The following is a 16,563-nucleotide window of genomic DNA, read 5'->3' as shown; positions in this document are numbered from 1 at the left end:
AATATTTTATTTCCCCCTTTTTTAAACATCAGTATGTGCATGCAGAATGGGGGAAAATGAAAATAAATTGCTTATCAGCCTTCCAGCACATAAAAAAATTCAAACCATTGACAAGTCCCATGATTTACCATTGTCAAAACCAAGGTGCTATTAAAATATTCAGGGCCAAAACAAGAGAATTGCATTCAATTTGCCTTCGCCTTTGAAAACAGAAGCTGTGGGAGAGCAGAAGCAGGATATGGACGATGGTGTATTTTTTTTTGGGGGGGGGGGGTTTAACCCTTCCCTCCTATGCTGTAGTCTCCTCAAACGTGAACCATCTCATGTTGCCATTTGTGCTGGGTGAAAAGCTGTAATTGATGGTAGATTTACTCATGGGGAGAATAGCATGACTGCAGGATGGTTGGAAAGGGTTAACCTATTATAGTTAATAGAAGGCGGGGGGGGGGGCGCCTCCAGGCATATTAAATGCAATCATGCATTCCACATATTGTCTTTTTTTGGCCCTCTGAAACACAGGATTATATCTAGGCAAAACAATATTTCTAGCTGCCCCTTTTCTAGAAGCAGCTATTTTGCCAGCTTGAGAAAAGCAAAAGAAAAAAGAAAAGGCTGTTGTTTAAATTAAATTAAGTGGACATAAGTACAGTACTTGAAAGAACTGGCTGAAATGGCCTTTATGCATGTGTTGAATCGAACATTTACTTTTCAAAAGCAGCTTCTCAGTTATCTAGTGACAGTTTATGACAATGTTCATGCTGGGTTATGCTGAAGCAAGGCACATAATTGTTTAACAGGTGCAGGAAGGTCTGTTGGGGTGGCAGGGAAGAATGCTCCAACTTACCTGGGTGTGAGCACTACAGAATGCAATGGCACTTAGACATGCACCGGACTGAGCTGTGAACACTCTGTGACAGGTGAGGCACCTGTAGTCCTCCAGATTTTATTGGACTGCAACTCCCATCATCACCAACCTGCTGTCAGGGATCAGGGGAGGTGTAGTCCAACAGTATCTGGAGGGCCACAGACTAGCCAACCCTGGGTTAGCACTTCAGTTTTGCTTCTGCAGAATCCTGGCTTGCTCTGATATACAAACCGGAGATTGTGGTTGATCACAAACCCCATAACCCATGGCTTGGAACTGGCTTGTGTAGAAGCTCATCAGAGCTTGTGGTAAACTCTTATCTCTGGTTAGTATGCCATGGCGAGCCAGGATTCTCTGAAAACGAAACTAAACGCTACCAAATTTCTCCACCTGGCTGTGCAAGTCCACTTCAGGCATGTAGTGCTAATGACAATTTACTATTATGTGTAGACAATGCCTTTTCCTCCAGGATGCGGGGCTAGAATCCTTTTCGGGATATTTATCAGTAGCTCACATGTTCACTGTCAATAATATCCAGTTACAAAAGAGTACGTATTTAGCTCTGATAGTAGTTGTGGACCCAGCTGCGATTCTGCACCCTTGGTCATGCTGAAACCAAGGTGACTGTTTCTCTTTGCCCTGCCTTTCTCGGAGAAGGTAATTATTAGCATCTTGCTTCTTTTGCTTGTCTCTAGGTTTTGTTATTGCCCTAATCATGCTATCTTTGAATCTCAGTGTTAGTCCGATCCTGGTGTCATAATGGCCTCGTTTTATTTAAAAATCTTACAAACCTTTCCAGCCAGCTTTGAGAAGTCATCTCCCCCTATGATCTGTGTATCTTGCATAGACTGGTCATTCTGAAAAATAAAAGTAGATCACATTTTACTTGCACTCTTAACTTTGACAAATATCTTCATCCCTAATGAGTTGACTGTGAGCTAGTACCCAAAAAGGGCACACAGACCAATCTCAGTGAAACCTATTTCTATAGAACTATTTATTGTCTGTTGTTATATCTTGCTCAGGGCAACTAACAACTATCCTTAAGACCTGATAAATATACAAACCCATGAAATAGAAATAAAGGTTACAATAAATCCATACCAGCAATATACTCTCAGTATCAGTGTGCAATTAATCACCAAATGCCTGGCAAAATACTTTTTATTTTTTAAAGGAGGCACCTAAATACTATGACTGCAGTGCATGGTCTAATATCAGGGAAACTTTTTGGGGGGGAGGGTGTTTTCAGGTTACTATTGGAATATTGATTACTGTATTATGTAAATCACCCTAGAAGTTTTATTGAACAGAGGACAATAACTGAAATTTATAAGAAGAGTGAGGAAAACAGAACATCTTACTGCTGCAGAAAAATATGTGTTTTCTCTAACGTTTCCAAACTAGAGAAAGTGTGTGTGTGTGTGTGTGTGTGTGTGTGTCCCCCCAGGTAAAACCACCAATAAGACATCTGTTTTGGGAACAAGACTCTTCTAGACCTACAGAGTAATTAATAGTTGTAATAAACAAACAAGCAAAGGGTCTTTTGTTTACTTTAAAAAAATAAAATGATAAAATCCCTTTCAAAGACTTTGAAGTATACTTCCTTTGCATTTTAACACTCTTGGCTGCGGCAAGAACTCTGCTGCTGGCAAAGAACTGCAAAAGTGAATCCAAGAGTCTTTCAAAGCACAGGATTATACTATCCAATAAGAGAAGTTAAGGATTGTATAGCTGTGAACTGGCAGCTACTGGGGAAACTGCTATGTAATTCTTGTGACCATATTTGCAATTCCTGCCAAAGCAGAAGAATATTTTGCCACAATGGAAGGAACAGATGTGCAAATGAAATCAAAGCAAATGCCTGTGTATTGCATTAGCTGCCTTTCATAAGTGACATTATATGAGTAGCTTTAATATGTTGTTGCATATCATCCTTAAGTCCACCAGCGCTGGTTGATACTCTCTTTTCTTGTGTGATTTCAATGGGTGAAATCCAAGGTTGCTGTTCTGCTTGTCTTATAATCCAGTGGAGGCGTATGAATAAGAGAAAGAGGTAATTTTCTGCAATTCCCTCTCTCCCCTGAAGCCCCCACCCTACCTTCCATGTTCTCCCCTGAAGCCCCCAACCCTCTGGAGCAGATTTTCATGGAGCTGAGAGGGCTGCAGCAAGAACTGGGGGTGGGGGTGGGAAATGTCTCCCTTTCTCACATGTTAGTGGGCACCTCCACTGGATCAAAAGTAGCAACACTGAATTCCACTCTCTATATTAATATTTTTTTCTTGAAGGGCCTTTTCAGTGGTGACCCGCTGGTTAAAGAATTCCCTCCCCAGTGAACTGAGCCACGCCTCTTCTATGCAAAGCTTTAAGCATACCTTAAAGTGTTCCAAATTGGTTTTTCCTTAAATGTTTTAAATTTGAAACTGCTAATTTCGTTTACAGTTGTCTTATGCTATGTTTTTGAACTATTTCTGCTTGTGCCTTAACTCAGTTTCAATATTTTTTTGCTGAGCCTCCTCCGTTTTTATTGTTACTGATGCAACAAATACAAACAAAATTTATTAAATTTATAAACAAAAATAAAACAATCTCAGTAGAAACTAAAAAGCCCTTGGATAGATTACAAGGATACAATAAAGTTAGTCATCTTAACATCAATGATAGTTAAATGAACCGCATTTTCATCTTCCAGGCACTGTACGGATGTTGTTTGGTGATTTCAAGTGCATTTTATATTGTGTTATGTAAACTGCCTTAGAGGGCTGAAAATACAATAAATAAAAAGTTTAGCAACCTAAAATTGGGATTTTATTCCATCATATTTAAAGGTCAACTTGGACTCACAACTGTCTTCTAATGGTATCAGCGAGGGAGATTCAATTTACTGCCTCCCTGATGTCCTGGACTCTAGCTCCCATCAGCATAAACAATAGTCCAACACTGATTGGGAGAGCACTGCGCTAGCTTCCTTCTGAGCTAGACAGTTCATTCCCATGCTTTTTCAGAACTTTAAAGACGATATTGAAAAAAAGCAGTTCTTATCACCAATTTTGTATTCCAGTTAAATTCAACATATTGCCATGAATCATTATGTACTGCTCTCAAGCCACTTCACAGTATTTTGCTCCACAATTCATCACAGCTCCCCGTGACAAATTGAAGAAATTGCCATCAGGAAACATCTTTTAAATCTGTTCTGAAAACTTTATAGAGGGCAGACATCTAACAATGGCTGACCTATGAAGATGAGTGGAACCCAGGCGATGGAGAGGCGGGAAAGGAATCAATCTTTATCTAAGCAAACCTTCATCTATGCTCTCTGACGTTGCCAGAACTCAGGAATATCTGGAGGCGCCGTGGATGACTTCAGGCTTCCCTCTGAAGACGGTGGATGCATTCTCACCATCAAATCCTGGCTTATAAACTGTGATACGCACAACCTACATGCTCCCTTTGCACAGGCAAGTATACGAACCAGGAAGCTTAAGCTACTTCAGCTTCCCGTTACGTCTGAACTGGCAACTAGGGTAAATAGCTTCCAAAGAAACCAGGATCTAGAAGCCATATTTTATCTGTTAACCTTGGTTTCCTGATTCAGACATCATAGGAATATGGTTACCTGTAGCTTCGTAGCTTACACAAACAAAGTGGCTGTGAAGCTCGTGCATGTCTTGGCTTACTCAACTGACATTTCATCATGCAAATGTAGCCACCACAGCAAGCTGGCTGGGAAAATTTAGTGAGCTTGAATCCAAGTTTCCAGCAGCAAGTCTCCTGTGCCTTATCATCTATACCATCAACACTCTGCTTCATCAGCAAATTAAACTCTGTGGCTCAGTTATATCCTCTAGATTTCAGTACCCACATGGAAACTGTCCGTTGACCCTTCAAACCAATCAAGACGCTACAAGACTTAATAAAACAGTAATATCCCAAGTCAGGTGCTCAGTTGGTCCTTGGCAGATGCTGCTAAGTGGACTTGCTCCATCCCTCTCATTTTCCATGCCTTTGTGCTCTACAGCCTGATCCACCATAGACCACACCCTCTGCCTCTGAATCTTAAGCCTGCTTGCCTGGGATCCCCAACTGCAGCCTGTCTGTGAACTTAGCTGAGGCCTCACAGATACAGTCATACTTTGGAAGTCGAACGCCTTGCTAGTAGAACGTTTTGGCTCCCGAACATCGCAAACCCAGAAGTGACTGTTCCGGTTTGTGAATTATTTTTGGAAGCAGAATGTCCGATGGGGATTCCATGGCTTCCAATTGGTTGCAGAAGCTTCCTACAGCCAATCAGAAGCCGTGCGTTGGTTTCTGAAGGTTTTGGAAGTCGAACGGACTTCCAGAACGGATTCCGTTCGACTTCTAAGTTATGACTGTATTCTGCAGGAATGCATCCATGGCAGAGACCTGTGGCAGGGATAAATGGACTGCCTCTCCAGCTGCAATCATGAGAAACATCACCAGAAGGTTGGTTGAAGCCTTATCCCCTTATCCTGTACTTAATAAACCTCCCAGATAAATGGAATTTCGAAGAACAAAACCCAAAAGCAATGTTTAAAGCTTTCTGTATATGCTCCTTTAAGTACCGTAGAGAGAAATTCCCAGCATGTTTCTTGAGCCACCTTCTCAAAGCTTCCATAACAGCAGCGACTTTTAGGTTGCCAATTCTTCCAGTATTAGATCATGTCTTTTGAACTGGGTGGGTTAGTCTATTATTACAGTCTTCCTTTTCTTTTCTGGAGGCCAGAGGGATCTTGAATCCATCTGAAGCTACATGTGCAATGAATTGGGTGGTCTCAGGAAAGAGAGGAGTCCCACAAACAGGGCTGCCGATGTGAAAGTTGCACAAAGCAGCACACATCTGCCGGCTTGCAGTAGCTGAGCAGAAAATGGAATCTTTTAAAAACGGTTCTGGCAGAACAAAGGCTAACTTAATAATGGCACAAATGCGGCTGCAATAAATTTCCAGCACTCCGCCTCGTTAAAACTATGGACGGGCCCTTTACTACATCCCTAGTTGCCTATCATCCGAGCTGTTATACTCGCGCCCTTCCTCCCTCAGAAGAAACCTGTTGATATGGTGCTCCTAGAAAGTGCAAAAGTGTGTGTGTGTTTTAAAGTACATCAGGTTTGGGATGTGTCAACAATATAGATTTTTATAGACCAGCTTTTATTCATCTTCACTGCATCACAATCAGTCCAAAGCACAGCAGCTGTCAGACACTCTTGGACAAGGCCTAAATTAGAAGAAGACCATCTCCTCCTTTCCTTGTGAACCTGCCCATCCATTGTATTCAGCACTGCCTTCTTGCATCCATGCCTTCTTGCCTTCAGAGTTGTGGCTGGATGGGACATGGGGCAGGGCCTTCTCAGCTGCTGCACCCATGTCATGGAACTCTCACCCTAAAGAGATTTGATTGGCCCCCTCCCTTTAAAAGGCAAGCTGAAAAGCCTTTTAACATTTTCACCATTAAAAATTGGTTCGGGCTAAGTTACTGTTGTTGTGATCCATCCTATTTTGCTCGTCTTTAATTATATTTTTTAAACCTAGGGTTGTTGTTTTTTGGTTTTTGATTGTATTAAAAGCTTGTTTGCACAATCCAAAGGATAACTGTGTCTGCTCCACATACAGTTGTACCTTGGATCCCGTGCGCCTTGGTACTCGGATGTTTTGGCTCCCAAACCTGGGAAGTGGCTGTTCCAGCTTGAGAACATTCTTTGGAACCCAAACGTCAGACGGTGCTTCTGCGGCTTCCGATTGGCTGCAGGGGCTTCATGCAGCCAATCAGAAGCTGTGCTTTGGTTTCCGAACATTTTGGAAGTTGAACGGACTTCCGGAACGGATTCCGTTTGACTTCCAAGGTACGACTGTATTCTGCTGAAGAGCACGTGTTAGGTTAGTTTGCTTAAAAGCATGGACCGAATGAATTTCTCCAGCACCACTGGTTGTGACTCACATATTAGCCTCCAGTCAATGCTGGAAGAATGACAACAATGTGCCCAGACTTATGCTTGCTCCTTGCAGAAAAGTCTTAAGTGTCCCTAAGTGTGTACACACCTTCATTTATTTTTAGCATGTTGGGAAGCGTTTACAGCAAATTCCGGATGAAACATTTCATGAAAATGGAATTTGTATACTCATCATGCTTCAAACAGGAAATCTCCTTCCCTTGAACCGGACCCCAAGAAAAGATCTGGCGTAATGGACAATGTGCCATGATTAATAGGTGTTTGTAAAGGATGCAGCCCTTTTTTTTTTCTTTGGAATTTTTTTTGTTGGACGACTGAGAACACAACAATGAAAGTGCAGCTCCCAGAATGCCCTGGTGGCATCCTAATTCTAACAGAACTCCAGAGCTGTTTTGTCTGAGCTGTGACATTTCGTTGGCCTTATCTGTTCTTAAACACTTGAAATAAATAAAGGAATCAAGCAGCAGGGTGCATTTCAATTTGGTTTGTGTTGCTGATTTCATGATAGCCTCCAAAGTTAAGTTATCAATAGCTAAGTGAGTTGGGTTTTTAATTGTTCTGGTTAAGCGTGGAAGATTGTCTAAGGGGGGGGGGCTGCAAGTGTGGGTCTTTAAACTGAATGTTTCAAAGTGCATAATGCACTCGAACAATGCATGGAGGGGAAATAGAAGCTGTGGTACAGCAAGAAGTTTCTTTTCAGCAAACCCCCCTCTGCTTAAGATGTGAAGCTTCTCCTTTATATTGGCAAGTATTACAAACAACTGTCATAAGGGCTAGTTTATCAAATGGGGGTGGACCCCAGAGCAGGGAAAGCACAAATAACTATGCATACTTGGTTCTGCTCAGCCTTGAAATAGCCAAATTATAGGTTAGAGTTACCCTGTTTTTGTTTCCTGTCCTTTATATCTGATTTTTATTTTTGCGGTGTAAGTCACTGCAAAAAAAAAAAGCAATTGCCATATTTTTCGCTCTATAAGACGCACCAGACCATAAGACGCACCTAGTTTTTGGAGGAGGAAAACAAGAAAAAATAATATTCTGAATCTCAGAAGCCAGAACAGCAAGAGGGATCGCTGCGCAGTGATCCCTCTTGCTGTTCTGGCTTCTGGGGTAGCTGCACAGCCTATATTCGCTCCATAAGACGCACACACATTTCCCCTTACTTTTTGGGAGGGAAAAAGTGAGTCTTATAGAGCAAAAAATACGGTAATTAAATCTAACGGTAGTAGTAGTAGTAACAACAACAACAACAACAACAACAACAACAACAACAACAACAGTACCGCAGGTGCCAATCTACTCTATCGGCTAATATTGCACTCTTATCAAAATGCTCATCCCAGTGCCAATCCAACTTGCTGCCCGTCTATGCATAGATGGAAAGAGTGTTAATAGCAGATTTGCAGAACGAAGGCCTGGCTGATCTTGTGCGGCTTTTCAACCGCAAGCAGAAATTATTTCCATCCTTGATTCTGGGTGACTACAGCTGAATGGCGCTTGCAGATGGCCGGCCGTAACGCTGCACAAGGCGACTGGGCCAGTGCAACTCCAACAAAGTGAGATGTTTTCTAATGATGAGTTCTTTCAGAGCACAGAAACAATGTGATATATTGTGTTTCTCCACTCTGCTGTAGATTAACCTTCCACCCAATGGCGTCACTGCGTGAGCAGTTTCAGCCGGGGTGGGGAAGGAGACAGAAGACAGACAGTTTTTTAATGCTGTTCAACCACTAGCAGAGAAGATTTAACCTCCAAATTTAATTACATGAATGAAAAGGAGGATGAGCAGGATTATCTGCCAGATAGAGCAGCTCAGTAACCCTGTGCCGTGAACCAAGCACATCTGATAAATCCAAACTCCCTGAAAAGTACAGTTTTCTCAGATGTCTACCAATAAAAACATCTGTCTCGAATGGGGGGGATTGAGAGCCCCCGCTTCTTAATTTGCAGCTGAACATGCCTTTCCACTTGATGACAGCTCTATTTTTGCAGTATAATGTGCTCCTATTGATATGGGTTGGCCAGATCAGTTGTTTTTTCTCCTGTTAGGTCAGGGAGGTTTCTGCAAAATGATGTTCATGACGGCATAAGAAGTTGGACAGTAACACTGAGATCCAGTGCTGAGGGCCTTCTGGAGGCTTCCTCGTTGCGAGAAGCCAAGTTACAGAGAACCAGGCAGAGGGCCTTCTCGGTAGTGGCACCCGCCCTGTGGAACGCCCTCCCACCGAATGTCAGAGAGAAAAACAACTACTAAACTTTTAGAAGACATCTAAAGGCAGCCCTGTTTAGGGAAGCTTTTAATGTTTAATAGGTTATTATTGTATTTTAATATTCTGTTGGAAGCCGCCCAGAGTGGCTGGGGAAACCAAATGGGTGGGGTATAAATAATAAATTTATTATTATTATTATTATTATTATTATTATTATTATTATTATTATTATTATTATTATTATTTAGCAGAAGGTGTGCCTAAGGCAGGAGTAGGAAACCTGTGGCCCTTCAAAAGTTGTTGGACTCTGACTCCCATCAGCCCTGCCAACATGGCCAGTGGTCAGAGGCAATGACAACTCAGCAACAGCTGGCGTGCCACAGGGTTGGAGAAACTTCTTCAGCCCAAGTGTGATCTTCTTTGGGCTGCACAACAGAGGTGGGGGTGTCACCAGACTCATGTCACTGTCCGGCCTCGCATGCAAGAGGTACGATTGCAGTTCAAGGTCGCAGTCCATGCAACTGGAAGAAGGTGCAGAACAAGGCTGGTGACGGGCGTGGCCTTGGGAGCATGACCTGGGAAGAGTTCTGAGGGCCATACAGAGAGGATCAGAGGGCCACATTTAGTCTCTGGGCCCGAAGTTCCTCACCCCCAACCTACAAAATATTCAGATACAGACCATTTGCCTCCTAGGGCAAATGGATAGCAGGTTTCCCTCCAGGATAAACATCCATTAACAAACATGCAAATCTGGGTGATTGTCAAGGCAACACTTTTTTTAAGAGCAGGGAATACTTCTGTCACAGCAGAAAGCAGAAGGTACCATAGTTCCTGTTGTGAATGTGCTCCCCCCCCCCCCCGACATAGGAACAGAAGCATCTGTAGAGAATAGTAGGAGAATTGTGTACTAATGAAAATGAATATATATTGTTTAAAATTCACGCTCTGCGAACATTAGCATACTTGAAATTATTTTGCCAGAAGACTAAAATCATTAAGTTCATGGCTTCCCCTTTCCGGAAATTCATATACTGCAGACAACACATGGGGGTTATTTTAATCCCACAAATAACTTCTTGAGGGGGGGGGGGGAAGCTAGTGGAAAAACAAAGTAAGCACACAGTTATATTCTGTCACACACACCCATCAACAGTATCACCACTTTCAGCTTGACCTCAAAGCCCCTTTGCAGAGACACAAACCTACAGTTTACAGTGCAATTCTATGCATATTTACTCAAAAATAAGTCTCAATGAGACCAGTGAGGCTTAATCCCAGGTAAGCATGTAAATGACGGCAGCTTCTCAGGAGAAATGTAGAGAACTGTACTGCTAATGTCACATAAGATGCATGGCAAAATATATATTTTTTTTTGTTACTGAAAATGCTAACTCTAAGGTTGCTTATAAATACAGTAATTCTTTTAGAAATCGCAAGAACAGCTCTGTTGGATCAAGCGGCAGCCAAGCAGGTGTCTCTGGGAAGTCCACAAAAACAGGGCCTGCAGGCAAAAGCTTCCTAACACAGAAACTGGTATTCAGTGGCCTGCTGCTCCTGAATAAGGCATTTAATTATTACCACTTATGAATATACAGATATGAATGAGCCTTGGGTGAGTTTGGAAATAAACAACCATCCTACTTGGGGAATTCAGGTACTGGAACCATTCGAGGACTGAAGTGGAGTCAGGTACTGAATCTAATCCTGGCGTAAACCGTCTCAGGGGAATGACGAACGGTGGTGGACAGCAATTAAGATACCTGAGCAGAAAGACCTTCTAGTTTACCACAGGTGGAGGAGGTGCATCAGCATATAGGCCATGCATCATCCACATACCCACTGAATCAATAAATATGTAATTGCATCTTTTCAATAGAAAGTTTAAAATGTTGGTACTAAGGACAAGCTGATACTGAAAGTTAGCAATTTTACATTTATATCCCGCCCTATATCCTTTTGCCATACAACCCAAAGCAGTGTTTATGTGGTTCCCAGATGATACCCATCAAGGTGCTGGCCAGACCCACATCTGCTTAGCTTCAAACCATACCCTGGGTCAGTTGCAAAAGCCGGGGTTCAAGGAGCAAGGAATGCTTGAGATCTAGGTTTGTGAAGAATGGGCCATGGACTGGAGAGGAGACCTAAACTCCAAAATAATGGAACCAGAAGCATGGGGACAGTCAGCAGATGGAGACATGAATACTACAAAGTGCATTTGTTCTCTGAAAGCATGAGGCCCTCTGCCTTCTGACCACACTGTTCAAGGTCCTTTTCAGTTCCTGGACATCTGAAGGCTCTGCTATCCCAACTCAAACTAGCTCAGTGTTTAATCACAAGAACCACTTATGGATGAGGCACATGAAAGAACATGGAATTGGATATGTCGTGCTGAAATAGGCCTCCTTGCTGCTGCCGCATTCTTGAACTAGACTGAATAGGCTCTTTCTGGCTTATGCCTTGCAAGGCGGGGTCCCCATCTGATCTATTTTAAATAACAAGGCCTGAGAGATGCCAGCAGAGGATGTCATAAAATTCCTTGGGAGAAATTATAATGCTTCTGGGCTTGCTCCAATTAACAATGTTCCTTTTCCAGAGCTAAATGAAAGGAAATGCTCTCTAAGCATTGTCATTCATATAGGAACAAAAACAAACAAACCAACCACTATATACTTTGGAAAACTGTTTCTTTTCTTAGTCTGTTCTCTGAGCATTTGGATCCTTAAGATATACCAGTTGCTGGAAATGACAGGAGGGGAGAATACCCTTGTTTTCAGGTCCTGCTTGCAGGTTTCCCAAAGGCCTCCGGTTGGCCACTCTGAGAGCAGCATGCTGGACTATATGGGCCCATTGTCCTGATTCATTTGCATGATGGATGCTGAGATCAAGAAGCAGGTATCTGACTATATTTGGATACAAGTGGATGCCATTTTGAATCAAGACGGCAGGCTGAACCTTCTAAAACTGCAGTGATTTTAACCACTGGTTTCAGAACTACCTTGATTTTTTCCTCCTTCTTCTTAGAATTCCCAAGCAACACTTTCACTAGTTAATATTTACGGCTGCGTGAACATATTGGGATCCTCTGAAACATCCTCTGGGTCTTGCATTCCCAAAGGGATTGCTGCTATTCCTTCAGTGAAATAGCCATAGGCTATAGACAGGGTTACGCGTGTTAAAATTAGAGCATCTACACCAAGGGGACTTTATTCTTATTGTTTGAATGTATACCCTGCCCATCCTCCCACAGGGTGGCAAAAGGAACTTGTACTATGGGAACAAACTATAAAGAAAAACAACGGGATCCTATGGCCTGTGAGCCAACCACCCCATTTGAAAGGGTACTAGAATGAAGGCCTGGTCTACATATACACTGAAAGGTATTATGCATATTTATTCTGATTCTTCTAAGATGGGGGAGGGACTTTATGCAGAACACTGAATTCTCACTCTCCAATGAAACCTGTAGGAACACTCCCACAAACATTCAAGCACACTTTTGCAGTCATATAGCTTAGTGTGGGGTTAAGCAAACATTAGTGCACACCAAATGTTGTTGGGACTCCCAACTTCCATCAGCCCTAGCCAACACGGGCAATGGTCAGGGATGATGGGACTTGTATTCCAACAACTTCAGAAGAGCATCATGTTGGGTTACCCCAGGCTTAGCAACTTCATGTTTTTAAATGGAAAACTAAGAATCTTAGGATGCTGAATGCTCTTTGCCTAATACGTAATACACACAGCCCAAAATACAGAATCATGGGCTTAGAATGGCTCATGCTTTTCTCCTGCCATATTGCAGCACTTGTGGAAATTGATAAACTGAGAGTCTAATTAGAAAACCATGCCCATCGCATATTTTGGTCTAGCCAGCCATAGCTGAAATCCAACATAGCAGTAACAACTTGGTCAAGAACCACCTGGCGTATCTTCCAGATCCACCTGTGGATGTAGATCCACTGGCTGAAGACCTAAGTGAGCTTGTCTGCTTTTCTCTTCCTCCCAAGGGAGATTGCCCCCAAAAGAATCTGTGCCAATAGTCTGGTTTAAACATCACATTCCCAGCCCAACAAGCCATGATCAGGAATGAACAAGTGCTTGTGTTTATCCCAAGGACCTGACTTCACTGAAGACTTCCTGATTTGTTAAACCACAGTTTGCCATAGCACCCAAACTAGGAAACTGTGGTTCAAGCACATCCAACATACCAGGGCTGCAAGCAGTGGTTAAAAAGAAAATAAAAAAACACACACACACATGAATAACAAGTGCAGTTTGGTCCCCATCCTCCCCTCCATTAAAAAAAATAATAATCAGATCCATGCCTTTCCCTCAAACCGCAGGGCACCTCTCAGTTCTTCCCAACCCCTAACAGTAACCTTGCCCAGTTCAAAAATCCCCAATATGTTATAATAATAGTCTTGTTTGGCTCTTCTTACTAATGCTGAAGCAGCTCCTACCAAAACTGAGAAAAGGAAGGTTTCCTTGCCAAGAACCCCTTGCCAAGGCTTGTACTGCAGGGCCAAATTCTGCGCTAACTGGCTTCTTCTACTTGGCCCTCCCACCCATTTAAAAAAACTCATCTTAAATTAGTGCAAACATTGGCTTCAGGGGTGATGGGAATTCACTCCACCAGGCAGGCGCCAATATGTAATTAATCCACGACCGCATACTGTGAATGAAGACAATACAAATCACCACTTTGACCGCAGATATGAAAGCACAGGGAACAGAATGCTTGACCTCGTCTTCTTCCAAGGAAAAGCCTTTAACCAACTGAAATAGTGGAGATTCTCCTGTAACCCACAGAGCAGGGTGAAAAACACACACACCCATGTGTGCGTTTTCCTACAAGGAGAGTCATGAGTTCAATTTTCCATGCCAATTAGGTATAGATAACTGGCAAAATGCACTGAGCATACTGACTGAATGCCACTAAAGGTTAGCAAGCCTTTTAAGTTTCTCTTTTTCTTTTTCCTACTGGCCACGAATTAAGTGAGGTTTCCATAGGCTGCATTTTAGAAAATTTGCTGCCGATCTGCTTTTAGTGCGGTTATCTCGCTTGGGAAACGTCCTTCAGCCTGAAAAGAGCACACACTTACTCCCATTATAAATGAAACACTGAAACTCGTCTAAATTAGCAGTGGAACATCTAGCAGTAATCAAGTGTCCCTTTGGATTGTGCTTCCGTGCCAGGAAACCACAATGGATGGGCTCCCGGTAGGAAGTCATTACTTCATTCATAGCTGCAGCATCTGATTCCTCATAATGCCAAAAGTACAAAAACAACAATAACCAACAACCAAAACCAAGCACAGCAACAAATCCCAGCAGCCTGAGCCTATAAATATTTATTCCAAAGTTAGGTGGGAATACTGGGTGGACAAGGACCCTGGAGGCAGAGCGGAGGTAGGAAGCAGGGTGAGAAGCGAATAACAAAAAGGGAATTCCAAACAGAACAGAGAAGCGTATTAAAGAAAGAGTTGGAAATGGGGAAAGTGGAGCATGGGGACTGGCAGTGGGGGAGGGTAGACACATCGCAGGCAAGACCAAGGGACAGGAGGACTGTGTACCCTTGGCAAGAAGTGTGGAGACAAAGGACCTTTGTAGGTTTGGTGACTGAGAGCCAGAGAGGGAGCTCAGAGGAAGGGCAGGATTACATATATTGACTTGAGCTCATCACTTTTGAAAAGGAAAACTTGATCTGCAGAGTTCTAGCGTAGCCCACAAATTTATTAGGAGTTTAAAAATGGCCGAGTGTCTTATCAGTCTACAGCACGGAGAGCCAACATGGTGCCCTCCAGATGTTGTCAAACTGCAACTCCCATCAGCCAATGGTCATGGATGAAGGGTGTTGCAGTCCAGCCACATCTGGAAACCACGACCTTGGCTACCCCGATCTCAGTTTACCAAAATCTGAACTATTAGCTGAATGTAATCAGATTCCCTAAAAGGTTCAGGCACAAAGCCCGTATTGTTGTATGTTTTTCTCAAGTGTTTTCAGGCATGGATCCTTCTGTCTGAGACAACATACCGCCGAAAATGAAAAACTGTAAAATAAATTGCAAATAATGGAATGTAGGAAAAAAACCCAAGCATATAATATCAATGTATTTGGTTGTGTGCACGTATCAATGCACCCATTGTGTATCTTGGTTGTTATTCAGTAGGGAGGTCACATTTTTAAAATTAGTTTTGTTCTGGATACCATAAATAATTGTGATGAGTTTCAAAGGATTAAGCAAGCTAGCTCAAACCACATATCTTCAACACTTTCTACCACATGATTTAGACATCAGCAAAGCAACTTTCTTTTGAAGATTTCCTATAAACACAGGAATGAACAAAGAGTTACTTTATTGATAACAGAAGTTGAAAATGCCATTTTCAAAGCTGAAACACATATTCGACAGTCACTACTAAAAATATTCTTCTAGGAGACCATATAACCATTTTTTTCAAATTGCCTGCATCACTTCTGTAGAAATACAGTGAAAATTTATTTAAAATACCCAGTCACATTTAGCAACTTTTAGACGAGGGCTTCTCTCTAATATTTTTTAAAATATGTAACAATGAGGGACCTGGAGCCCTCCAGATCTTCTTAAACTCCAACTCCCATCAGCCCCAGCCAGGATAGCAAATGGATGATAGGAGTTGTAGTCCAACAACATTTGGGCAGCTACAGGTTCTTCGTGTCTGCCTTAGTTGGTGAGAGACTGGCTGAATTCAGACATGCATGCCAGAATGAAATGCAGAAGTCTTCAGTAAACCATAGCGGTTACCAGGTTTTGGAAAAAAGCCCAGATCGTCACCTAACTTCAAACCATGGTTTAAAATCCTGACTCATTCTGAAGCCTAAACCACAGTGGCTTGTTTGGTCCAAACAGGAAAACTATGGTTAACTGAAAACTCTTGCAATTTGTTCAGGGCTGCTGAGAAGAAGGGGTGGGGTGGGGAGGGCTGCATGACCAGGAAAAGGCTCCTGTATATTGGGCTTATTAAGCAAATTATTCCCAAGCCCCACTGACAGAAGTAAGAATGCAAGTGTCTTCTGGATCAAGCCAGAGCCCACCTCGCCCAGTAGCCTGTTCTTACGGTGGTCAGTCAGATGGCTATGAGAAGCCTGCAAACAAGACCTGAGTGCAACAACACTCTTCCCCTGCTGTGGTTTCCAGCAACTACTATCAGAACCATAGTGCCCCTTACAGTTTTAATGTAATTTTAATCTTTTGTTGGAAGCCACCCAGAGTGGCTGGGGAAACCCAGCCAGATGGGCAGGGTATGTATAAATAAATTATTATTCTTATTATTCTTATTATTCTTATTATTATTATTGAGGCAGAACATAGCCATTGGGGTTAGCAGCCAAACAGGAGCTGCACAAGAGCTGTAGTGAGTTCTTGTGCAAACTCCCATTCAATTCAATGGAGCTTGCGAGGAAGTTGCAGCTGACTGGAAGCTGCAAAGAAAGCCCTGGTTTCACCAAGTTCCAGGCCGAGTGTCTGAGTATAAAC

The 16,563-nt window shown here is 42.6% G+C and overlaps 1 protein-coding gene across 6 annotated transcripts in view; it reads right to left on the bottom strand.

Annotated features, from left to right (window-relative positions):
- Positions 1-16,563, bottom strand: part of PRTFDC1 (phosphoribosyl transferase domain containing 1) — a 50,467-nt gene that overhangs the window by 20,203 nt on the left and 13,701 nt on the right. For all 6 annotated transcript variants that reach the window (XR_003709052.2, XR_003709053.2, XR_003709051.2 and 3 more), the window contains exon 4: positions 1,657-1,722. Coding sequence is in view for 3 of the 6 variants with exons in the window: in XM_028749802.2 (XP_028605635.2) it covers positions 1,657-1,722 (66 nt within the window). In the remaining 3 variants the exon portion in view is untranslated. The remainder of the gene's footprint in view (positions 1-1,656; positions 1,723-16,563) is intronic.

Source organism: Podarcis muralis, chromosome 12 (assembly GCF_964188315.1).
Source record: "Podarcis muralis chromosome 12, rPodMur119.hap1.1, whole genome shotgun sequence".
NCBI classification, from domain to species: domain Eukaryota; kingdom Metazoa; phylum Chordata; class Lepidosauria; order Squamata; family Lacertidae; genus Podarcis; species Podarcis muralis.
Note: the sequence above shows the minus strand (reverse complement) of the source record. Positions and strands in the feature narration are given on the sequence as shown.